Source organism: Myxine glutinosa, chromosome 7 (assembly GCF_964187855.1).
Source record: "Myxine glutinosa chromosome 7, kmMyxGlut1.1, whole genome shotgun sequence".
NCBI lineage: Eukaryota > Metazoa > Chordata > Myxini > Myxiniformes > Myxinidae > Myxine > Myxine glutinosa.
The window spans coordinates 125899941-125923013 of NC_136267.1; the positions used below are offsets into that span (position 1 = coordinate 125899941).

Below are 23073 nucleotides of genomic sequence, written 5' to 3' on the forward strand. Positions count from 1 at the left end.
AAGATGGATACAGAAGCAAAATGTTTGGGAGGGGTGTACGTGGTTTAACGGTTGTAGAAAAGATGACGGCTTTGGATGGAGGATGACTTGAGATGGTGGTGAACAGCTGTCTTGAAGACCGGGCAGGAGAGAAGAATGAGATTGAAGCAAGTGTGGAAGGTGGTTCCTCCTGAAAAAGGAAGCTTCCCGAAAAAAAGAGGATAAATGAGTGGAGGTGAGCAGTGGTTCTGGATTTAGGCAGTTTCAATAGGAGGGAGTTGCGGAAACTTGGGGGAGGGGGGGAGGGAGAGAGCAGTGGAGGACAGAGCACGGAGAGGGCAGAGGGTGTAATACCAGAAATAAGGCGGTATTAGACAGAGACCAGTGACCTGTCGGCATGATGGCGAAGTGATAGGTCCATATACAGCTTTATCGCGAGAGATTCCAATGATCTTGAAAGCCTTGGCTTCCATGGTGTCAAACTGAGCAAGATGTGAGGCAGGGGATGAGTACAATAGGGGAGAGCAGTCATCAAGCCCATAGGGGAGAGCAGTCATCAAGCTGTGGATGAAAGCCTTGTAGGTGGATAAGAGTTCATTTGTGCCAAGGAAGGACTTTGCAAGATGGAGGATGCCCAATCGGTGGCTGGCTTTGGATGCCAACTTTGAAATGTGGCTTGCCCAAGAGAGATCATGGCTAAAAATGAGACAAATGGATTTCTTATTTAAGGATCCCCGACCAACAGGATGTGCCTGCCGCACTGATTGTATCCACAAGGTACGGTCGATGACTGTATGACAATACTCACGTGCTCCAATCAAGGCACTTTATGGCGATTATACAATTTACACCTTAGACCATAAACTGAAAAAGTGTATCCACTGCAAGATCGTTTCATGACATGTATTATTGTACCTGAAGTCGCAGCAGCCATTGTCCAAAGCACAACTCTTTTATCCTGACCACAAGATGCGAGCAGGTATCGTGTGACATCACGTTCACCAACTGCAGATATACACACAACGTTTCAAAACTTTATACGTCAATATAATCATGCACCTTGTAACCTGTACAACCGCTTTCCCCCCCCCAAAATGTACTTCCGGTGGCCAAGGGGTACTACTTGCTGCCAATTATTGTACTCATTTTTGCTTTTTGTGAATGAATGAATGAATGATCGTTTTAAGGCCATTTTCCCCACTAAAGCGGGGGTTAGCCTTGCGGGCCCCATGACAATCATGGTTCCCTGTTTGAGGCAATGTTTTTTTTTTTATGGCCGGATGCCCTTCCTGACGCCAACCCTTGGTCACGCTCCTACAATGCGCAGGGATACAGTGTGCCTATTCTAAATCGGGGTACACCCCGTGATCATTCATCCCACAAGCTGGTACTCATTTCACTGACCTCGGAAGGATGACAGGCTGAGTCAACCCCACCTGGTATGAATTCAACAGCTGAACGAGATTCAAACTCAGGACCTTAGGATCCCAAGCCCGCCGCCCTAACCATTAGGCCAACACCAGGTATACAACATTGCCCTTTTCTATAAATATGTAACGGATTTGAGAATCCTGTCTTTGTAAATATACCCCCTTGTAAATAATGTAATGATTCTTTGTAAATACCTCCATTTGTGTAAAGGTCAAAGGTCGTCCCTTTAGCTAGTCCATCGCATACATGTAGAAAATCATAGGACCTTCTAAATAGTTATCTCTTTATTCTATGTCAGTATAAGGCTCTGTTTTTCCACTAGTTCATTGCGTTGCACCGAATCAAATAAGATAGTTCCCCTTTTAGGTTTCCCCCAAATCGTCTCCTCAAAGTGCAAGTGACAGTTGGGCTGTTTTCGGCGGCGTTCACCGCCGTTACATTGGGCGGTTTTCATTACCATCATTTTCACCCCAAGACTCCATCGCACACGATGCCAAGGAAGGGGCAGGAGCCGCCGGATCACGGGCGTGGCACCACCTCGTCATCAAAGGTGGAGCCAAAGAGCCCTTGCCCACCATTCAGCGCCGAGGTGAGCAAAACCTGGGGGCGTGGCATAGGAGTTGGCGGATCATCGTGCCATGCGCAATATAAGCGCGCAATATAAGCGCGCACGCAAGCCTTTTTGCGGGAGATGCGTGACCCAGCTGAAGCAAACAAGAGAGAAAGACGTGAGGGGGTGCTCATATTGCGGCAATAGACCGATACCCTCTAGGGCCCTATTGTCGCCGGTTGTGGAGGCGCGGAGCTGCCGGCTGCTGTTCGCTTCGAGCCCGGAACGTGAACCTCGACGGTGTGCATTTGCCCGGACCTTCCTGCCCTGCCGTCGGCTTGGACCTTCTCCTCCCTCCAGTGATTTAAAAAAAAAAAAAAAAAAAAATGAGTGAGTTTGTTTTTCTTGCTTTCAAATTCTTTCAAATTCATCCTGCCTTCAAATTCCCCATTCGTGTACGTGAGTTTGTTTTGTGTGTCTTGTCCCTGGGTATAAGTAAGCCTGTATAGTTAAGTTGCACTGTGTCTATCTGCCTGTAAATTACTTTATTTCCTTTCTTCTCCTTTAGTTTTGTATAGTAATAATAAATATTTGTTCTTCCTTACCTTTGCCTTCTTTCATTCACATCCGATCGCTTCAGTGATTTCCCAATTGAGTTCCTGTGGTGCGATTTCGGCCAAAGCTCCGCAATCGGGTTAGTGATTGTTAAACGGCTCGCGCCGCAGTTCGCTTCGCTCGGCGCAACCAATCAAATTACACTGCGGCACAGGCGGGGGTATTTCCTTGCGTCCCGGAAGGCGCCGGTACTTAGGTCATAGGACGGATAGGCCTAATACCCTATCCAGCGCTGACCGGGCGTGACGTCATACCCTCAGGGTCAGCGACGGCCAGTATAAAGGACAAGGGGTTAACCCCCCTTGGCAAGGGGAGCGCCGTCGTCCCAGAGCCGTAACAATATATATATTTTCAAGTGTTTGTACATTAACTTGTTCTTTCATGGCAGAATCGTAGCACTTCGAGGCCCCAGATTTTGGTGTCTGTGCATCAGAATCTGGGCAAGGTTTTAAGCTACCTCATGCTGGCCATGACGTCCATCTTGAGGCCACCAAAAGCTGCTATAAAGTGTATATTGGGGTGTGGGGTCATGCAGTGCTGCCCTGCTGGCCCGCAAGCAAAAGGTAACCACCACCCTACATGGTCAGCATTTAGTGAGCTGCAATTAAAAGAAGAACTCACAAAGAGAGTTGTCAATTGAGAAGCAACAGCCAAGGATGCCAAGATCATGACATCGCCGTTCCATGTGGAGGAAACGTAGGCCTCTATCCCAAAACTCCAAGTTTCCTTCTGAGGAACCAGATGCAAAAATATTGCCATCATGGGTACAAGCGACTGCAGTGACACTGCCATCTCGTACCTTCCCTTCCCTGCAATAAAACACAAAAGAAAGTAAATGCGGCATGTTAGGCTGTGCTTCCCAGTATGTGAGGGTAATCAAAGCTGCCTGCAGATCATAGATATGATGCATGTAAATAGTTACAAAACTATCAAACATATATTTGCATAATCGTTTCCAGTGACGTCTTAATACGCCAGATAACCTCAACAGGGCAATAAAAAGGTTCAAAATATCAGAACTGACAACTAATGGCCCGACAATACGTACATACAAATGGATACATACATGTACAAGCCAAGTTATGCAATAGTAGTGGGGCGGCTTAGCCCAAATATTCAAAAGAATTGTGCATTTTGTGATACAAGCACCAAATTTGGCACAAATGTACATTAATATGTTGCGAACATTTTCAGATATTGGGCCACTTGAAATTCCGTAATTTTTTTTTTCAAATTTTTTCAAATTTCGTAATTTCAAATTTTTCGGGTGACACCGTCACAATTTCGGTCTTCGAGGCCGGCCGATAGGCAAAGTGTGACCGGAAGGGACGAGGTTCTCCTGACCACGTGGCCCTCGATCTGGGAAGCGAGAGGCGTTCCATTAGTGGACGCACCCCTCACGCCCGACTTTTGGGCGGCCCCGGCAGGCCGTTTGTTTTGACGTTCCGTGACAGGCCCCGCACCCCCACCTCCGGGCCGACCGGAAGCTTGTGCTGAGTACATCATACCTGAACAACTCAGTGAGGCAGAACACAGCAGTGCACACCAGGGTGACCCCTTCAGTGCATAAACCAATTAACCTGTCCACTGCAGGGCATATAGAAATGAAGTTATTTTCTGCATATAATAATAATATAAGTTCAGTTCTATATAACAATTTCTGTTATCACCACTACCACTACAACTACCACTACTACAAGCTTTGTCTGGAATTTTGTGGACTAACAGACAAACAGACATACAGACAAGCTGGGATCAAAACATTACCTCCTTCCACCATTGAGTGTAGAGGTAAACATCATGGAAATTATATCATGCCCTAGATTTAATTCATGCTTACCCGTGTATTTGCTTCACTGGTTCACAAGGTCTTTTGCATACATGTAATTCAGACTCTCGTCTTCATTGCTGACCACACAATGTTCGCAACATATTAATGTACATTTGTGCCAAATTTGGTGCTTGTATCACAAAATGCACAATTCTTTTGAATATTTGGGCTAAGCCGCCCCACTATATCGGCCGGCCTCGAAGACCGAAATTGTGACGGTGTCACCCGAAAAATTTGAAATTACGAAATTTGAAAAAATTTGAAAAAAAAAATTACGGAATTTCAAGTGGCCCAATATCTGAAAATGTTCGCAACATATTAATGTACATTTGTGCCAAATTTGGTGCTTGTATCACAAAATGCACAACAGGTTTGCTATGCTGCTACACTATAGTGCAGTATACAACTAGAACGGCACTCTTCAACGTCGCGACATTGACCGATATTCCTCTGTCCGCATTATTACATCATTATACATACTTGTACAAAGTTTAATTTTAATTCCTTCGGCTGTTCTCAAGTAAACCCTGACACCTGACATGACCTTTGACCTTTGATGCTGAAATCCCATAAGTTCATCTTTGCATCATAGTACATACTTGTACCAAGTTTGGTCAAAATCCCATCATTGGTTCACCAGTTAGCTCGGTAACAGAATTTTACCGAACGAAAACTCTGACTTTTAACCTCATACATAACCTAATAATGTCATCTTTGCATCATTAAATATATACGCAGTTGTACCAAGTTTGACTTAAATCTCTTCAGCTGTTCTTAAGGTATCGCGGTAAAACCTATGACAGACACACGGACGAACAGCTAGACAGACAACCCGAAAACATAATGCATCCGGCGACTTTGTCGGCGGAGGTATAAAAAAAAAAAAAAAAGGAAGAAAAGACATGGGAAAAGTGGAAATGAAATTGTTTACGAAGTGAACTGCATCACCTGTTGATGTTTACAAAAAGTTTACAAAAAGGAGGTGAGAATAATGTAGGGAACTAAGGTTATGTAAGGAACCCTCTGGCCCATAATGTAAGGAAATCAGGTTACCGTATGTAAGGAACCCTCTGTCCCATAATGTAAGGAACTCTGGTTACATAAGGAACCCTCTGGCTCATAATGTAAGGAACTCAGGTTATGTAAGGAACCCTCTGTCCCATAATGTAAGGAACTCTGGTTGCATAAGGAACCCTCTGTCCAATTATGTAAGGAACTCATGTTATGTAAGGAACCTCTGGCTCATAATGTAAGGAACTCATGTTAAAATCCGATGTAGCTTGTGTTTGACAATTGTCTACTAAAGTCCTTTTGAGTCATGTAATAATACACCAATGCCATTTTCTTGCTTGTGATTTATGTAAAAGCTCCTTCCTGAGCCTTAGATAGACCAAAAAAAAATACTACTACTATACTGCTGCTGCTGCTGCTGTACCAATATTGTGGGATCAGGAAGGAATTTGGTCCAAGTCTGACATGAACCAGCTGGCCAGGTGTATTGTTCGAATAAATGTACTTTAACTGTGCACGCATGAAAGTACAAATAAAATTTGTCAGACAGGGACAGATACATACGGGAGAAATTTCTACAGATTGACAGATATTTCATCCATTAAAACTAGAACTTCACTCAATAGAGCGCATACCTCCACCAGGCTAAACAGTTTGTTTTGTATCCCACCGATAGGCCTGATTTCAATTCGGACCTGAACCAAAATCGAATTGGCTTATTATTGTCATCTAACCAACTCGTCCACCAAGTTTAAAATCATTTCAAAAATTATCTGATTCGGATTCGAATATTCACCAAAATCTTACTATAATTCACCAAATGTCCGTCTGTCTGTCTGTCTGTTCAAAGGTACCGTAAAAACTGCTGAACCGATCGCAACGATATTTTGGGTGGGTAATCCTGGGATCTCCAGGAGTAAAATAGGCTATTTAGTTTTCCCAATTTCAGCTTTGGACTCCTGCATAACATTCGCATTCACATAACGTTCATTGTGACGATGTTTTCATTGTGACGATGTTGTTTTCCCGGGTGCCGCACAAACGGGTGCACTGATCGCTGCACAGCTGCACCAATCGAACTCGGTGACCTCGGACAAAGACCTTTTATAAGGACACGGGTTGAATCCCTGCTTGAGAGAATTCCACACCCGTCCCCGCCATCACGGCCGTCTCCAACTTACAATCCCACGAGATATGTGGAAAGGACGACCCAAAACCAATATAAACATCATTAAACATCATTCGTATATAAACATCATTAAAAGTAAATAATGCCCGTGGCCAAAGTTCAAACGACATTTAATCTCTACATGAGATAATTCCACATAGCTATTGGGGCGGTGTATACGCTAACAGATCGCTGTCTCCATCGATCTTGCCAAGGCCGTAACAGCTATCGGCTCAAAATCCTTTTAACTGTTGATTTGGAAGTTTTTACAATGAAGGAAACATTGACAATGTTGTAAAAAGTTTATTTTGTGATTAATTGAAGTTATGTTGTTTGGAATGAAAAAATATATCAAGTTCAAGTGAATGACGACATGCCGTGATTGTTTCTACTTTCTGAACGTGAACTTCGCGGATCGCCATATGCAGATTCGCCACGGTCCCATGATCGATGTTTCTATATGTGAACGTACCCGTTTGTTTGCGAACGGGTACGTTTTTCATGGAAGTCCTTCACGAACTTGCTGTCCATGTCTGACGTGCGACTGAAGGTGCTACAGGAATGTGGAATTTATTGGTTTCATGCTTTAGCATTCGCCGTATCTGCATTGCCTGTTTGCTTTTGGCCTCCCACCCGTGCGTAGCACGGGTATCTCCCTAGTTGAATGGATACTTCCTCGTCACATACACAACCTCTTCAAAGTTTTGTCTGAATCCATCTTCAACTTTTTGAGATATCCTGCTACGTATAGTTTTTGGCCCTATCTCCCAATGGTGAAGAATCACTTAAAACATTCTACCAGCTGGATCCGAATCCGGATCTTCACCAAAATCTAATCATTTCGTCCTCGTCACATACACTACCTCTCTGCCAAATTTCGTCCGAATTCGTCCACAACTTTTGAGATATCTTGTTCAGACAGACAGGGTTGAAAACACAACCTCCATCCACCTTCAGTGGCAGAGGTAACAAGAGCTATTAGGGTATATAGTCAAATAAATACTTGATGGTATCATTACTCCCACAACACATTTTAATGATGATATGAACTCAACTAATTTAAAAGAGTAACATTTATTACCTGATAATCCAAGGCTGATTAAACTCAGTGGAATTATGTTTGGAGTGTCTGCTTTTGAGTCTGGGATGTTAGTGGTTTAAACCGCGAGAGTCATTTGCCTTTTTTTACGGCGTCGCCCATAGGGCAAAGCCCTCTAGAACAGTGTTTTTTGTCGTATGTATGTATGTATGTATGTATGTAGCTATGTATGTATGTATGTATGTCCCTCACACATGTTCACCAATCAGAGCTGAGGATCTGGTCAGATGACAGGGGTGATGTGATTATGTCGTCTGTGACGTCATTACAGCGTACGACGGCTGACTCCACGCACCGCCATTTTGATTTATATGCCGTTCAGGCCGAACATATCGTCGATTCTGTCATATATCACAATCGCCATGCTCTACCTTTACGTTTTTCATTCAGTGTGAAACACAAACAAACCAATTGTTGAAATGAACATCAAATATCGAAAGCATAGGTGTTGCGGGTCTTCCAACAAACACAGTACGTTTAGGCCTCAGGCTTCATGCCTCACCTTCAGGCTGCTTTGGACAAATTAACCCAGGTTTCTTAATACAGAAACATCGTTTTCGTAATAATAATAATAACGTTAAATAATAACGTTCACGAGTTGGTTAGGTGACAAGAACAAGCCGATTAGACTTTGGTTCAGGTGAGAATGCAGATCCAGCCAATCAGATGTAAACTGGTACAAAATGTAAACTGGGTCAGCCTGGCGGAGGTATGTGCTCTACCGAGTGCTATTCTAGTTATTATTATAAAAATTAATAGTTTTGGATCAAACCAAATATTACATTATCAACTGAAGTTATATTAACAGACAACCATTGCAATTGCATTCACTCTTATTTAAATAAAAACATAGCTATTGATGCTCGTCATCCATACAAATTTCTCTTTCTGGGCTCTGTCACGATTACCAATTAGAGTAGACTTCTCAAAAAATGATTTCCATACAAGATAGATTCATGGAAGAGTGAGATGACAAAGGCTAAAAAGGAGACAAACTGATTGGGGCAATGTGGCCACATTTGGTCTCAACAATCATGGAAATGAATGGAAATGAAAAAGGATAGAGAAAGAGTAACCTGCAAGTAAGAGGGTTGGGGTAAGGTGGGGTTAATTGTGGCAGACAATACTGCAGGTAGGGATGGGGCTTGGACATAGGATAGTGATGCATCACCTGCTTGAAGCCCTGGAGGGAGAAATGGTATTAAACAGCCTCAAGAAGAAGGTTCCACAAACGTGACCAAAGAGGACAAAAAAAAGTGGAGTTTGGAGCTTAACCAAGATGAGTTATGGAAAGAACATAAGCATTAGAGAGGAACTGGGATGTTTCAGAAAGCTGAGGAAGCTAGACAGGAGGATAGGTGGTTTTAAAAAAACCCCCAGAGGCCTGCCCCAACCTAGCTGCTACAGTCACATGAAAAAGTAAGTACACCCCATGTAAAGTTTTGACTTTTTCAACATATTTGAACATACAGCTATTTGATCTTCATTTCAACAATATTGATAGATAAAGGTGATGTAATATAACAAATATGAAACATTTACATTTTGTAGTCCATTGTATAATTTAAATAAACACAAATGCAAATTTCGCATGTGGAAAAAGTAAGTACACCCCTACATTTATCACTACTTCAAATACCTAAAATTAGAATCAGGTGCACCAGCTCAGGTGCAAATGTTTAGAACATCGTTGGAGAGGATCTTGGAGGAATCTGCCTTATTTAAACCTCAGACATTTCGTTTGGTTTTCTCTTTGTTGTTGAAGTGTGTGGCGTCACCATGCCTAGATCAAAAGAGCTCTCTGAGGCCTTCAGAAAGAAGGTTATAGATGCCTACGAGTCTGGGAAGGGATTTAAAAAGATCTCCAAACAATTTGAAATCAATCATTCGACTGTCCGGAAGATCATCCACAAGTGGAGAAGATTCCAAACAACTGCCAACTTGTTCAGGCCAGGCCGCCCAAGCAAGTTCAGCCTGAGGGCAGACCGCAAGATGCTGAAAGAAGTCTCTAAGAACTCCAGAATGTCATCACAAGACCTACAGGTAGCTATTGCCACTGTTGATGTCAAAGTGCACGAGTCTACCATTAGAAAGAGGCTGCACAAATTTGATCTACATGGGAGGTGTGCCAGGAGGAAACCTTTGCTGTCCAGAAAGAACATCAGGGCAAGACTAAAGTTTGCCAATGAACACCTAGGCAAAGTCCAGCACTTCTGGAACAATGTGCTCTGGACAGATGAGTCAAAGGTAGAGCTATTTGGCCGCAGTACCAGAAGACATGTTTGGCGAAAACCAAAGACAGCATTTGACCACAATAACCTGATACCAACTGTAAAGCATGGTGGTGGAAATATTATCGTTTGGGGCAGCTTTGCTGCATCAGGGCCTGGGCAGCTCACCATCATAGAATCCACTATGAATTCTTCATTGTACCAGAGGGTGCTTGAGGATAATGTGAGGCCATCTGTCAGAGAGTTGAAACTCAACCGAAGGTGGGCCTTGCAACATGACAATGACCCTAAACATACCAGTAAATCCACCAAGGAATGGCTGAAAAGAAAGAAATGGAGGGTTCTGGAATGGCCAAGTCAAAGCCAGGATCTAAATCCCATCGAGATGTTGTGCATGCAATTGTGCATGCTGTGCAACAATTTTTTGTTGAATAAATTATTGCAAAGTCAACTTCTCATTGTTTTTTTTTCAATTAGATCACCTTTATCTATAGATACTGTTTAAATGAAGATCAAATAGCTGTATGTTGAAATATGTTGAAAAAGTCAAAACGTTACATGGGGTGTACTTACTTTTTCACGTGACTGTATGTGTGAGCAACAGGCCTCGTGGCTCGTACGTCTCATGACAGTCAGCATTTACAATATTATATGTCATGTACACTTTCTTTGACAAAAGGCAATATAGGAAACCATACCCAAGACATTTCCTTGAGAGTGAATCCCACAGCATCAGTGTGCCATCTACAGCTCCCACAATAAGCTGCAAGGTAGCAGACCCATCTTCATTTTTGGGGACAAAGGCACAAGCACGACCACCTGCCAAGCTTTCACGTTCAAGCACACCCAGTGAGGCTCCGGTGTGGGCATCGTACAAGGCAGTACGTCCATCCATTCCTGTACTGGCCAAAACTGCACCGCTGGCATCGAAACAGCAGCTCCGTGGAGCGTAGCTCCCATGAGGATACAGCGGTGAGTAGGCAACCTCTCGTAGATCGGACAGCCGGAATACACGGAGAGTTTTGTCCGGCGAGCAAGATGCGAAACCCCAGTGGCAGGCTGTCAAACTACTCACTTCATCCGAATGCGCTTCCAGTGAAGCTACCAAGTGAATCTGCAATCACAAACCAGGTGAGAAAACCTCTTACAATCAAGAATGATGACGTGTTAATTATCCACTGCTTTACAAACACTAACTTGTAATAAAAATGGCCCTTTCCTACTCTGAGCCATGAACAGAAGCATTCATAAATCACACACAAATCATCAGGACAACAGAGAAACAAAGTACAATCAATTGCCGTATTCACAGCATCATGGAGCCTTAAGAAAAACGATTTTTATCTTGCATGCTTATGTAGTATACTCTTCACAAGAGATCATGCAACAAATTTTAAACACAAGAAAGTATGGATTCACAGATGAGCAAGCTATTTGTCATATGAATGCTAACCTTGGCTATTGAGAAAAGAAAACCGATCAGGAAACTGGACGTGTAACTCACGTCAGTTACACTAAATGGCCAAAAGTATGTGGACACCCGAACATCACAGCCATATGTGCTCGTCGAACATCTCATTCCAAAATCATGGGCATTAATATGGAGTTGGTCCCCCCTTTGCTGCTACAACAGCCTCCACACTTCTGGGAAGGCTTTCCACTAGATGTTGGAACATTGCTGCAGGGATTTGCTTCCATTCAGTCACAAAAGCATTGGTGAGGTCGGGCACTGATGTTGCGCAATTAGGCCTGACTCGCAGTCGGCGTTCCAATTCATCCCAAACGTGTTCGATGGGGTTGAGGTCGGGGCTCTGTGCAGGTCAGTCAAGTTCTTCCACACCGATCTCGACAAACCATTTCTGTATGGACTTCGCTTTGTGCACGGGGGAATTATGCTGAAACAGGAAAGGGCCTTCCCCAAACTGTTGCCACAATGTTGGAAGCACACAATCTTCTAGAATGGCATTGTATGCTGTAGCATTAAGATTTCCCTTCACTGAAACAAAGGGTGCCTAGCCCGAACCATGAAAAACAGCCACAGACCGTTATTCCTCCTCCATCAAACTTTGCAGTTGGCACTATGCATTCGGGCAGGTAGCGTTCTCCTGGCATCCGCCAAACCCAGATTAGTCTGTCGGACTGCCAGATGGTGAAGCGCGATTCATCACTCCAGAGTACGCGTTTCCACTGCTCCAGAGTCCAATGGCGGTGAGCTTTACACCACTCCAGCCGACGCTTGGCATCGCGCATGGTGATCTTAAGCTTGTGTGCGGCTGCTCGGTCATGGAAACCCATTTCATGAAGCTCCCGACGAACAGTTGTTGTGCTCAGAGCTGCTATAACAGCCTCCGCACAATTGTTGACGAAGCGCACATTACTTCCAGAAACAGTTTGGAACTTGGTCGTGAGCGTTGCAACCGAGGACAGACGATATTTACGCGCTATGTGCTTCAACACGCGGCGATCCCGTTCTGTGAGCTTGTGTGGCCTAGCACTTCGCGGCTGGGCTGTTGTTGCTCCTGGATGTTTCCACTTCACAATAACAGCACTTACAGTTGACCGGGGCAGCTCTAGCAGGGCAGAACTTTGATGAACAGACATGTTGGAAAGATGGCATCCTATGACGGTGCCACGTTGAAAGTCACTCAGCTCTTCAGTATGGCCCATTCTACTGTCAATGTTTGTATATGGAGATTGCATGGCTGTGTGCTTGATTATATATACTTGTCAGCAATGGGTGTGGCTGAAACAGCCAAACAGACTTTGGTGTATCCAACACTGAATTGTATCCAACAATACTGTAATCCAACCCTGAATCCACAATCCACGAGGGGCGTCCGCATACTTTTGGCCATGTAGTGTATCTTTGCCTGCATCAAGCGATTCTGTAAATTCACGTGCCAATCACATCTCCCACAGAATCTGCTGACACGTCACGTCTGCAAACGACCGGTTCAATAACCTCGATAAATTGGCCATCCGTTTAGTCAGGGTCACTAAATGGCTGGACGTCATTTAATACCAAACAAATTGGTTCACGCTATCGGGATGGTCCAGGGGGTTGACTCAGACTGTTGCTGTTTCTCAGTGTTTCTCAGTAGATTCAGCCAAAACTTTGACAATTTAGAGGAACTCGATTCCGGAGAATGGGGAGAGGATAATTTCCCAAATTGTGTCATGAGGCACATCTTTGGCATTAGGTGTTGTTTGAGAAAGAATAGTCTCTGCTGTGGCCTCAAGCTCTCTTTAGGTTATCCAGCCTCAAGGATGGCCACTTGAGATGGTGCCACACCCATCTGTAGATGCAAAAGGAGTGGTCTTCTTCTTCTTCTTCTCACAATGTTTGTTTACGAAGCGCACATAATCAATGTACGTGATGGTCCCCTCAAACCATTACACTTGGATCTATAATAGTAAAAGAGAATGTGCATCAGTCAGTTAGTGTGTCACTCCTCCATAACTCCAAAACCATGAAACCTAGCGGCTCGAATCTTTGCATGCATAAGAAAGGAACTCAAAGGGAGTGCAGGAATTGAAAACTGGGTGTTTGGGTAAATGTAAACAACCCCTTTTAAAGATAATTATCTGCCTATATTAAATTAAAACAAAAACAGGCCTTATCCTTGGTCAGCCTGCTATCCCTCGCAGGGGTCTTGAGCTTTGTTTTGGCTTGTTCAAAAACACCTTCCTTGGAACAGGCCGCAACGGTTTCTGCACGATTAAGCACTCAATTTTTTTTTTAACATTCCTCACTTGCATCATCGAATGCCTGATCCTCATAGCTATGAATCGCTGTATGCATTCACTTTTGACGGTGCTATCATTTTCAAATTATGAGCTTGGTGCGATTTCATGTATTATATGATGCGATTTTCCACGATCAGCTCTCACGGTCCAATTAAAGTATATAATCTAAATAAGTCTTCTGATTTGAGGATCAGAGATGGTGGACGAAACAACTGTCGAAATCTGGAGTGAAATCTGAAAAATTTCAGATTACCGATTCTTATAACTAAGTGTATAAGCGTATTTATTTAAGGAAGGCTATGCTCACACCTTCCCTATAATCAGTGATAAAAAGCCCAATTTTTTCAGATTTCAACCTAGATACCTATATAATTGGTGAAATGGTGATCTCCGATCATCAAATATGCTATCAGATGTGAAAAATAACTGTTCCAATGATCGATAAGATAGGTGAAGGAGTCATGTGACCTCTTAAATGTGTTAATCAAAATAGTGCAAACACAACCTACACATCACTTTAAAGGTAATTTTACTGCTCATCTAATGAAATAGCTCTCAAGGGTGAAAGAAGAGTTTGTAGAAAAAAGGTTTCACTACAATTTAACACAGGTGGAGGCCAATTAACTTAGTGTGTGATTTTGAAGATGATTGTTTACACCTGAGCTAATTTACAATTTCTATTTTAAGGGTGTGTGGACACTTATCCAACCAAGATATTCTAGTTCGGTATTTTTAAATTAATGTTCTGAAATTAGTAGAATTTGCTTTTCACTTGGAAGTAGTGGGTTACGATGTGTAAATAAAAGGTGGGAAAAGTCTGATTTAATGCATTTTAATTCCAGGCTATAAGGCAAAAAAAAAGGGTGAAAATTTTGAAAGGAGGTGGAGACTTTTTATAGGCACTGCGTACAGAGTGAGTCAATGGAATGTGAAGGTTTTCAGAAAGCAGCTGCAGCTACAGGCACACTGTGGTGGGGGAAACCTTGTGCGTCACATGATCTGAAAGTCACACAGTTTCTCCTGTCAGTGTATCGAGAGACAGTGTGGAGAGCTGGTCGGTGCCACAACGCGTGTTCGCGGTAAGGGCATTTTTTTAATGCAAATCGGTAGTGCAGGTGCAGAGAAGATTTTGACGTGAGTTTGGGGTTGCACAGCATGGTAGAATTCCCTTTCATAACATTATTTTGAAGTGGGTGGAAAATTTAAATACCACCGGCAGTGTTTGTGATCACTTTGTTGGCAATGCACGAACGGTCCACACACCGGAGAACATTGGGAGAGTTCGGAAAGCGGTGCTGCAGAGTCGAACTCACTCTCTCTGCCAGGCGTCGATCGGCTGCGTTGAACATATCAGTTGCGAGTGTTCGCCGTATTCCGCACGATGACCTCTAATCTCATCCCTATAATATTCAAACTGTGCAGAGTCTGAAAGAAATCGATAACGTCTCTCGACTGGAATTTTTTAATCAGTTCATGGACATTTTGAATGAAAATCCAGCATGAATGTATCCGTTTTGGTGGAGGCCAATTAAAAGATGTTATTAAAAAAAAATAAGTACAGATTAATTGCATTGTACTGCTGTTTTTCAACTGCGAGGGTTTTGCTTTTTATTCAACCCAGGTCTCCACAATAACCCTTTAAAAACCATCACATTCCATTGATGTATATGTGTGTGTGTGTGTATGTATATATATATATATATATATATATATATATATATATATATATATATATATATATATATATATATATATATACAGTGAAACCTTGACTTATGAGTGCACCAACTTACGAGTTTTCCGAGATACGAGCCGTCGCTCGGTCGATTTTTTGCTTTCTGATGCGAGCCGAGATCTGAGTTACGAGCGAGCGAGCTTGGATATAAAACACGTAATCGTCGAAAAACATGAGCGAGGTGTGCGTGTTGTCGACTTGGCGAGGCAGTACGATCGTAGTACTTCTACGATATGTACGATTTTGAAGCAGGAGTCGATAAAGGCTATAACGCCAGCCAAGGGCGTTAAGATTATTTCAAAGCTCCGGACCTCTGTCCATGAAGAGATGGAGAAGTTGTTGTTTGTGTGGTTGACGGAGAAGCAGCTCGCAGGAGATACCGTGACCGAGAGCATCATCTGTGAGAAGGCACGAGACATTTACGGGGATTTAGTGCAGCAGACGGCGGGAACATCAACGGACGAGGCATCGGAAGAGTCATTCAAAGCCAGTCGGGGATGGTTTGATAATTTTAAGAAGAGGACCGGCATTCACTCCGTCGTCAGGCATGGTGAGGCAGCAAGCTCGGATGTGAAGGCAGCTGAAGATTTTATTATAACTTTTGCCGAACTGATAGAAGCCGAAGGATACATCCCCCAGCAAATCTTCAACTGTGACGAGACAGGGCTCTTCTGGAAAAAGATGCCGAGGAGCACGTATATAACGGCAGAGGAGAAGAGCATGCCAGGCCACAACTTGTTCAGAGTACCGGCGATAGCTCGCCTTCTCTTTGTGGAAGACACTGTGAGATCCTTAACATCCAACAACTAATGGGACGCAAACGGGGCGCCCAGTTTAGCGGTACACACATTGATGAATCACCCTGCCTGTGAAACACCGACATGACAGGTTATAGCTGGGTCGGGATTCAAACCCAGGCTGGACAGTTTAGAGTCAAGTGTGCGTACCTCCAGTCCAGGCCATCCTGCCAACTTGTATGCTGCATACAGGTGAAATATAAAGCGTGAGATATTTTTTTATATATATTTCAAAAAAAATTGGTGTGGTTTTTGGGGGGCTGGAACGGATTAATAGCATTTCAATTCATTTTAATGGGGAAATTTAATTTGAGAAACGAGCAAATTGAGTTACGAGCTCGGTCACAGAACGAATTAAACTCGTAAGTCAAGGTTTCACTGTATATATATATATATATATATATATATATATATATATATATATATATATATATATATATATATATTGTTGTGGATATGAGGACTGTATTTTTTTTGATTGTGTTGTATTGTGGTAAATTGGTGATGAATATTGCTCGAGTCTGCGCCTCCTGTCTCCGGAGCTGTGTAAAGGTCAAAAGGGCATCCCATAATTAGTCCACAAGCATACACGTCAGCCAATCATAGAATACCCCTGTTCGATAGTTATATCTTATTCTGTGTTTTAGGGTAAGGCTGTGTCTCCCATTAATTGAAATACTCCATTGCACCAGTGAAAGATATATTCCCTTCATTCCCACTCCCAAAACTTCCATTCCCATTCCCAAAACCTCCATTCCCCCTTTTCGTCAATTGCCAACTGCATTTTGGGCGGTTTTCCCTTCATCCACCATTGACCACGAGGCAGGGTTGGGGAAGAAAGGCGGGTCCCCACCTCGTCATAGAGGGGAGGAGTGAACCAGCCCTTGCCGACCAACCCAGAACGAGGGGTTGGCTTTAGAGGGCGGAGAGAGAACGTTTTGGGGAGGTTCGCAAAGGGTCAAGGGTGGGGCTTATATAACCCGAGGCAGAGGCCTCCAGAGGGAGTCGAGGAGGGAGGAGATCAGAAGACAGAAAGGCCTTGAGTTGGACTAAGCAAGAGAGGAAGTTGTTGGACTGGGTGGGACTAAGAAAGAGAGAGAAAGAGTCCTGAAGCTTGTGAGGGAAGGAGAGAGAACCCGTCACACGAACCCCCCACCAGCCGCGTTGGCTCCACCAAGCGTTCACCTCCACCAAGGCTCCACCAAGCTCCGCGTTGGCTCCACCAAGCGTTCACCTCCACCAAGGCTCCACCAAACTCCGCGTTGGCTCCACCAAGCGTTCACCTCCACCAAGGCTCCACCAAGCTCCGTGTTGGCTCCACCAAGCGTTCACCTCCACCAAAGCTCCACCAAGCTCCGCGTTGGCTCCACCAAGCGTTCACCTCCAGCCATCCACCTCCTGCGATTCCTGTCATCATTCCCCACGTGAGTCTGTCTTTTGTTTGTTCTGTCCTGGGTTAATTAAGACTGTAGGTAAGCTAGTATTTTCACTGTGTCACCTGCGTCTTATGTGCTGTAAATAAACGTGACTGCTTTCTTTTTGCTTATGTGTGTAAATAGTAAATAAATTTAGTAGTATTTCCAAACCTTTCTTTGCCTTCGTCTTCCTCTTTGCATTCGTCGTTTTAGTCTTTTCCCTCATTGAGCAGCCGCGGTGCGATCCGGCCAACGTTTGGGTGGAATCGGGTTCTAATCGGGGAATAACTGTTCGGTCGCGGTAATACCAACCACTCGGTAAAATAACATCTTTAACCGCGTCCGCAACAATATATATATACTTGGGTAAAATGCCAGGGGCACATAAAAGGACCCTTTATATAAGGGTATGTGCCATGCGGCAAAGTAGAGAAAAAAAAAGGGACATTCCACAGCTTGTAGAAAATCCCAAACAGTAGAAAATAAGAGGCATTCAAAAAATCTCGTGTGCATGCTGGATTACCTGTGTGTTCTGAGGAGGAACCAAGTAATGGGGGTGCTTTGCTATCAAACAGCAAAGTTCATAGAAAGGAGCGCCCCACATCTGGCAAATAAAATACATTTACTTCTTCACGCAGCTGTATGAATCAAATTGGCGCCCCTTTATATGAACTTTTATAGAACATTACTTGGTTCCTCCTCAGAACACAAGGGTAGTTCAGCATACCCAAGAATGTCCCTTCTTTTCGATAGTTTGCCACATGGCACAGCCCATACAATGGGGCCATTTCTATGCCTCTGGAAATTTTCACAAGATACATTATAAATACAAACAAAATGCATTTGTTCATCGTACAAGACTTTATTCAAGACGATATAAAATATTTGAAAAAGTAAGGGGAAAAAAAAATGTTCAACCCAGACAGGATTTGAACCAACAATCCCCAGCTTGGGAGTCTGATGCTTTATCCATTAGGCCATTGGGCCAGCACATTATAATTTTTTTTTAAATATTTTAAAGCGGTATAAAGTGTGTATATATGTATATTTATATATACAATATACCAGTGGAAGATGAGAAACGAAGTTTCAGTCGTCATGTTAAAGTTACATACAGAGAAACTGTCCCAAAAAAGGAAGGGGTGCTTTGCACCAAATCCCTTGATTTCCATACAATAAGAAATTTGATGTGGTACAATACTCACAATGACGCTGAAATGCAGGTTTAAGAATAATTACGTTTTAAATACAAACAAAATGCATTTGCTCATTGTGCAAGATGTTTATTTGCTCATAATTCAAGATGATATAAAAGACTTGAAAAAGTAATAGTCAGTTTCACTATGTCAATAAATTATATTTCGTTCAAAATCATGGTAGATTAGCAAACCTATACATTTTTGGAAAGGTTATAGCATAAGGAAACTAAAAATCAATGTTTACATTTGGAGAGATACCTGTATGGCGGCCATTTTCGATTTTCAAAATGGCCACTGTAAAATACATATTTTGTTCTATTTCTGCCTCTAATTACCCTAAAAACTTTTTAAAATATTGTTGCGGATATGGGACTTGGCCTCAATATCCGCTTGTAAATACTCTCCCTATTTCCCCAATACTCCCCAACTATCCCCAATCCCCCATTCCCTAGTCCCATTGCCTGTAAATAACACTCTGTAGAACCGACCTTCCCCTTTTTCCCCCATTAAATGTCGTGCCCAGGTCCACCGCATCTCACGTAGACAACTTTCGGACATCTTGCTAGTTATTCTTAGTCTATGTCAGTTAAGGACTCGTTTCCATTAATTCTGACTCTTCGTTGCACCAGAATGTGATCGTATGGCACCAGTAGTGAGTTTAGGACCTTCCCATACCTCCTCCCATCTTCTTCCCCAAACAACAACTACAACAACAACTACAACAACAACTACAACAACAGAGGGACGCGGCGTGCGGGGAGTGTGCGTCCTCACATCGGCTTGGTTAGCCGCCATTGACCATGCGCTCCGACGGGGTTACCACGAAGGGGCTCACTGTCGGCCCCTCGTCAAGGGCGGAGCCGGTAACCCCCCCGCACGCACCCAATGAGAAGCAACGGGCCGATTCCATCTGGGGCGGAGCTAACGAGCCGAGGGCGTGTCACTCCCCGCCGGATATACGCGGCCACTTACCGGACGTGACGTCAGATGCGCCCCCAGCTTGAGAAGACAAGTCACCACCTCCAAGCGCTGAGTAAGACCTCCCGCATCTTTGGACTGGACCGGGTCGATTTTGCCCCTGAGCCAAGGTGCACCTTGAGCCATCGAAGACCTGCCCCTCCTTGCCATCAATCCCCGTGTGAGTCAGTTTTGTCCCGTTTATCTGTCGTCTGTCGGGGCTAATATAAGAGTGTGTCTAAGTGCCTGCCTTTCTATGCTGTCCCTCTTGTCGTTGTAATCTGACCTTCCGCCCTAATATAACCTCCTCCGGAGGTCTTGAGAACCGTATCCCTGGTGTCGTGTCATTTTAATCCCAGCCGTTGTGTCCTTTTCCTTCATTGATTTAGCGTAGCGCGACTCGGCAACGTTCGAGTATAATCGGGTAACTTGTGCGGACACGGCGGCCATTCCGCTCGGCCCACCATAACATCAAAGTCGTGTCTGTAACAATTGGTGTCAGGAGTGTCGGATTCGGACCTGGGACTAAATTTGTTAGGCCCAAATTTTGGGAAGTAGAATTCGATCCGGAGCGCGTTTACGCGCTCGAAATTATAAAGGCGAAATTTGATTGTGTTTTACAAAATATAAAAACCCGAATTTTGAAAGTCGCGCTATGGCAGACCAAGACAGCTGGGGTCCGGTAGAGGAGAGTGAGGCAGGGTCGGTCCAGGACCAAATTGAGGGACGCGAGGAGAGCGAAGCAGCGAGGGTAGCAGACGCACAAAATAGCGTCGTTGCGCCCGACATAGCGGGTGCGCAAAATGGCGCCTCGCTGGTCGCGGCGCCCGCGACCGTGGCAGCGCCCCTGGTGGATTCGAACCTTTTCCTCCTGCAAATGAGGGCCTTTATGGAACAAATGGGAGACCAAATTGGAGGTTTGAAAAACCGGATGGATGCTCAGGGTGAGCGATTGGAAGGCAAATTGAGGGACATGAGGGACGAAGCGAGGGGTACCGGTGAGGGATTAGACAAGAAATTAGAGGGGTTAGACAATGGGATAGAAGGGGTGAAACATGGGTTAGGAAGTAGAATAGAGGGATTAGACAATAGATTAGGGGAAATACAGGAGGGGTTAATGGGGGTAGAAAACAGAATGGCCGCTCAAGAGAATCAAATGGAAGGGATGCAAAAGGGGTTAGAGGGGTTAGAAAACACCATGGAAGGCAAATTGAGGGACATGAGGGACCAAGCGGAAAGGGAAGTTAAACAAATGGGGCAGCAGATAGAGGGGGTCAGAATGGGGGTAGAAACCAAACTGGATGCTCACAGGGAGGAAATGGAGCAGATGAGGGTGGCATCTGGGCAGGAGATGCAAGTGATGGGAGAGGAGATCAGAAGAGGTGTGAGTGAGGAGGTCGGAGGAGTGCGCGAGGAGGTGAGGCACTGTAAGGAGCACATGGAGAAGGAGGTGAGAAAGGGGACTGTAAAGTTGCAAGGGGGCATAGAGGACCTGACGCAGGAGGTGGAGCAGCTGACGGTGGGACAGACGGAGTTAGTGGAGCAGGTTCAAAGGAACACTGCGGTATTAGGAGGTTTAAAAGCGACACAGAAAGAACTAAAAGATGACTTGGTAGCGACGAAGAGGGAATGTCAGATGGTACGTGAGGGACTGACAACGAGGCTGGACGAGGTGATAGAGGTAATGGAGACGAAGGACCGGCAGGTGAGGACGCACATGGAAACGGTCAAGGTAGCCTTGGAGGACGAGGTTGAGGAGACGTACCGGGCAATAAAAGAGGTGAAGCAGAAATTAGAAGAAGTGGAAGAAGGGGTGAGCGAAATTAAGAAGCGACGGAGAGGGGATAAGAAAGAGATAAAAGAGGAGATAAAAGAATTGGTCCAAAGTCTGTGTTTGGATCGTGATGATGTGCTCATTAACCGGATGAGGAATTCGCAGGTGATGGAGGAGAAGCGAAGAGGAAGAGGACCCGGTGTAAGTGGTGACCAATATGGTCGTGCGTATGATGCGCCAGGGGATTTAAGAAGCTTGGGGGTCGAGATGGACCCGGGTGTTCGTGAGAGGCCGTTGGTGAAGTGGGCGACAGGTCTGGTGTGTGAAAAAGGAGGTGTGCGAGAAAGTCCGACTCTGGGGTGTGTGAGGAAAAAGTGCGTGCCAAGGAGTGAGGGTGCTGGCGAGAATGAGTCGGTCGTAGCGCGTGTGCGAGGGAGCACATGGAAGCGCGGTGTGGTGAGTGTTACAGAGGGTGTAACGGGAGAGTGTGCGCGAGAAAGGTGTGTGACGGACAGGTGCATGAGGAAAGAGTGCGCTGTCAAGAGTAAGGGTGAGTGCGCTGTCAAGAATGGAGGTGAGAGTAGTGAGAGTGACAAGGAGAGTGAGTTGGTTGTGACAGGTGAGCGAGGATGTACACCTGGGATGGAAGGATGCACACCTGGAATGGTAGAGCGTGAGTGGGAATGCACGCTGGAATTGGTAGTGAGGCACGTGGTTGGGTGTGCGAATGAGGGCACACCTGTGATTGTCACAGAGGAGGTGACAGAGGAGGGGGCGCGAAGAGGTGTGTTGGTGAGGTGTGCGACCAACGAATGTGTGCCAAAGTGTTCGGTGGTCAGGTGTGTGACCAAGGCTGTGAGTGGAATGGGTGTACCTGGGTGTGTAAGGAAAGGTACGAGGAGCATGGAAACGGCTGGATGTGTGAGCAAGGAACGGGCTGCGGGGTGTAAGCGTCCAGGTGAAGCATCGACGTTAGACGGGGTAGAGTTTAGAACGACTTATAGCCGAATCGGGCCCTCGGTGCATGCTGGGCCTCGCTTTGAACGGCCGCGTCCGTGCTCCACTAGGCGGAGCGGGCAGCCCGATAGAAAGGGTCGTTATGGCGACCACGTTTTGTTGAGAGGTGCCGGCAGGTCGAGATCGAGCCATGGGATGGCTCCGTGCCGAGGTGGTGCGTGGGATCTCGGCCCGGGTAAGCCCCCGTCCCTGCACCGAATGCCGGACGCATCCAGCCGCTGGCACAGAACAACCCGCATTCATGGCTTGGCTTTACGAAGCCTGGCTTTGGACAGGAATTGGTGCACCGAGAGGCAGTAGTAAGTAGACTGGGTGATGAGGTTAGTGTTTTGGACCCAAAATTAGAGAAAAACAAAATTTGATGATTGGCAAGGGATTGGCAGTAGTGATTGGCAGATGATGAGTAGGATTGGCAAATTTTTGATTTGTTGAAATTTGATGTGCAAAATTGGTAGTGAGCGATGGGCCCGGTGGGTAAGGCTGGCATCCCTGCCGCCCTTCCCATGTGGGGGCAAAG

General features: G+C 44.8%; 1 protein-coding gene across 2 annotated transcripts in view; it reads right to left on the reverse strand.

Annotated features, from left to right (window-relative positions):
• The window catches only part of WDSUB1 (WD repeat, sterile alpha motif and U-box domain containing 1), a 65675-nt gene that overhangs the window by 27438 nt on the left and 15164 nt on the right, over window positions 1-23073 (reverse strand). For both annotated transcript variants that reach the window (XR_010985318.2, XM_068123174.2), the window contains exons 2-4: window positions 10614-11029; window positions 3197-3384; window positions 895-984 (exon numbers count right to left, since the gene is read on the reverse strand). Coding sequence is in view for 1 of the 2 variants with exons in the window: in XM_068123174.2 (XP_067979275.1) it covers window positions 895-984; window positions 3197-3384; window positions 10614-11029 (694 nt within the window). In the remaining variant the exon portion in view is untranslated. The remainder of the gene's footprint in view (window positions 1-894; window positions 985-3196; window positions 3385-10613; window positions 11030-23073) is intronic.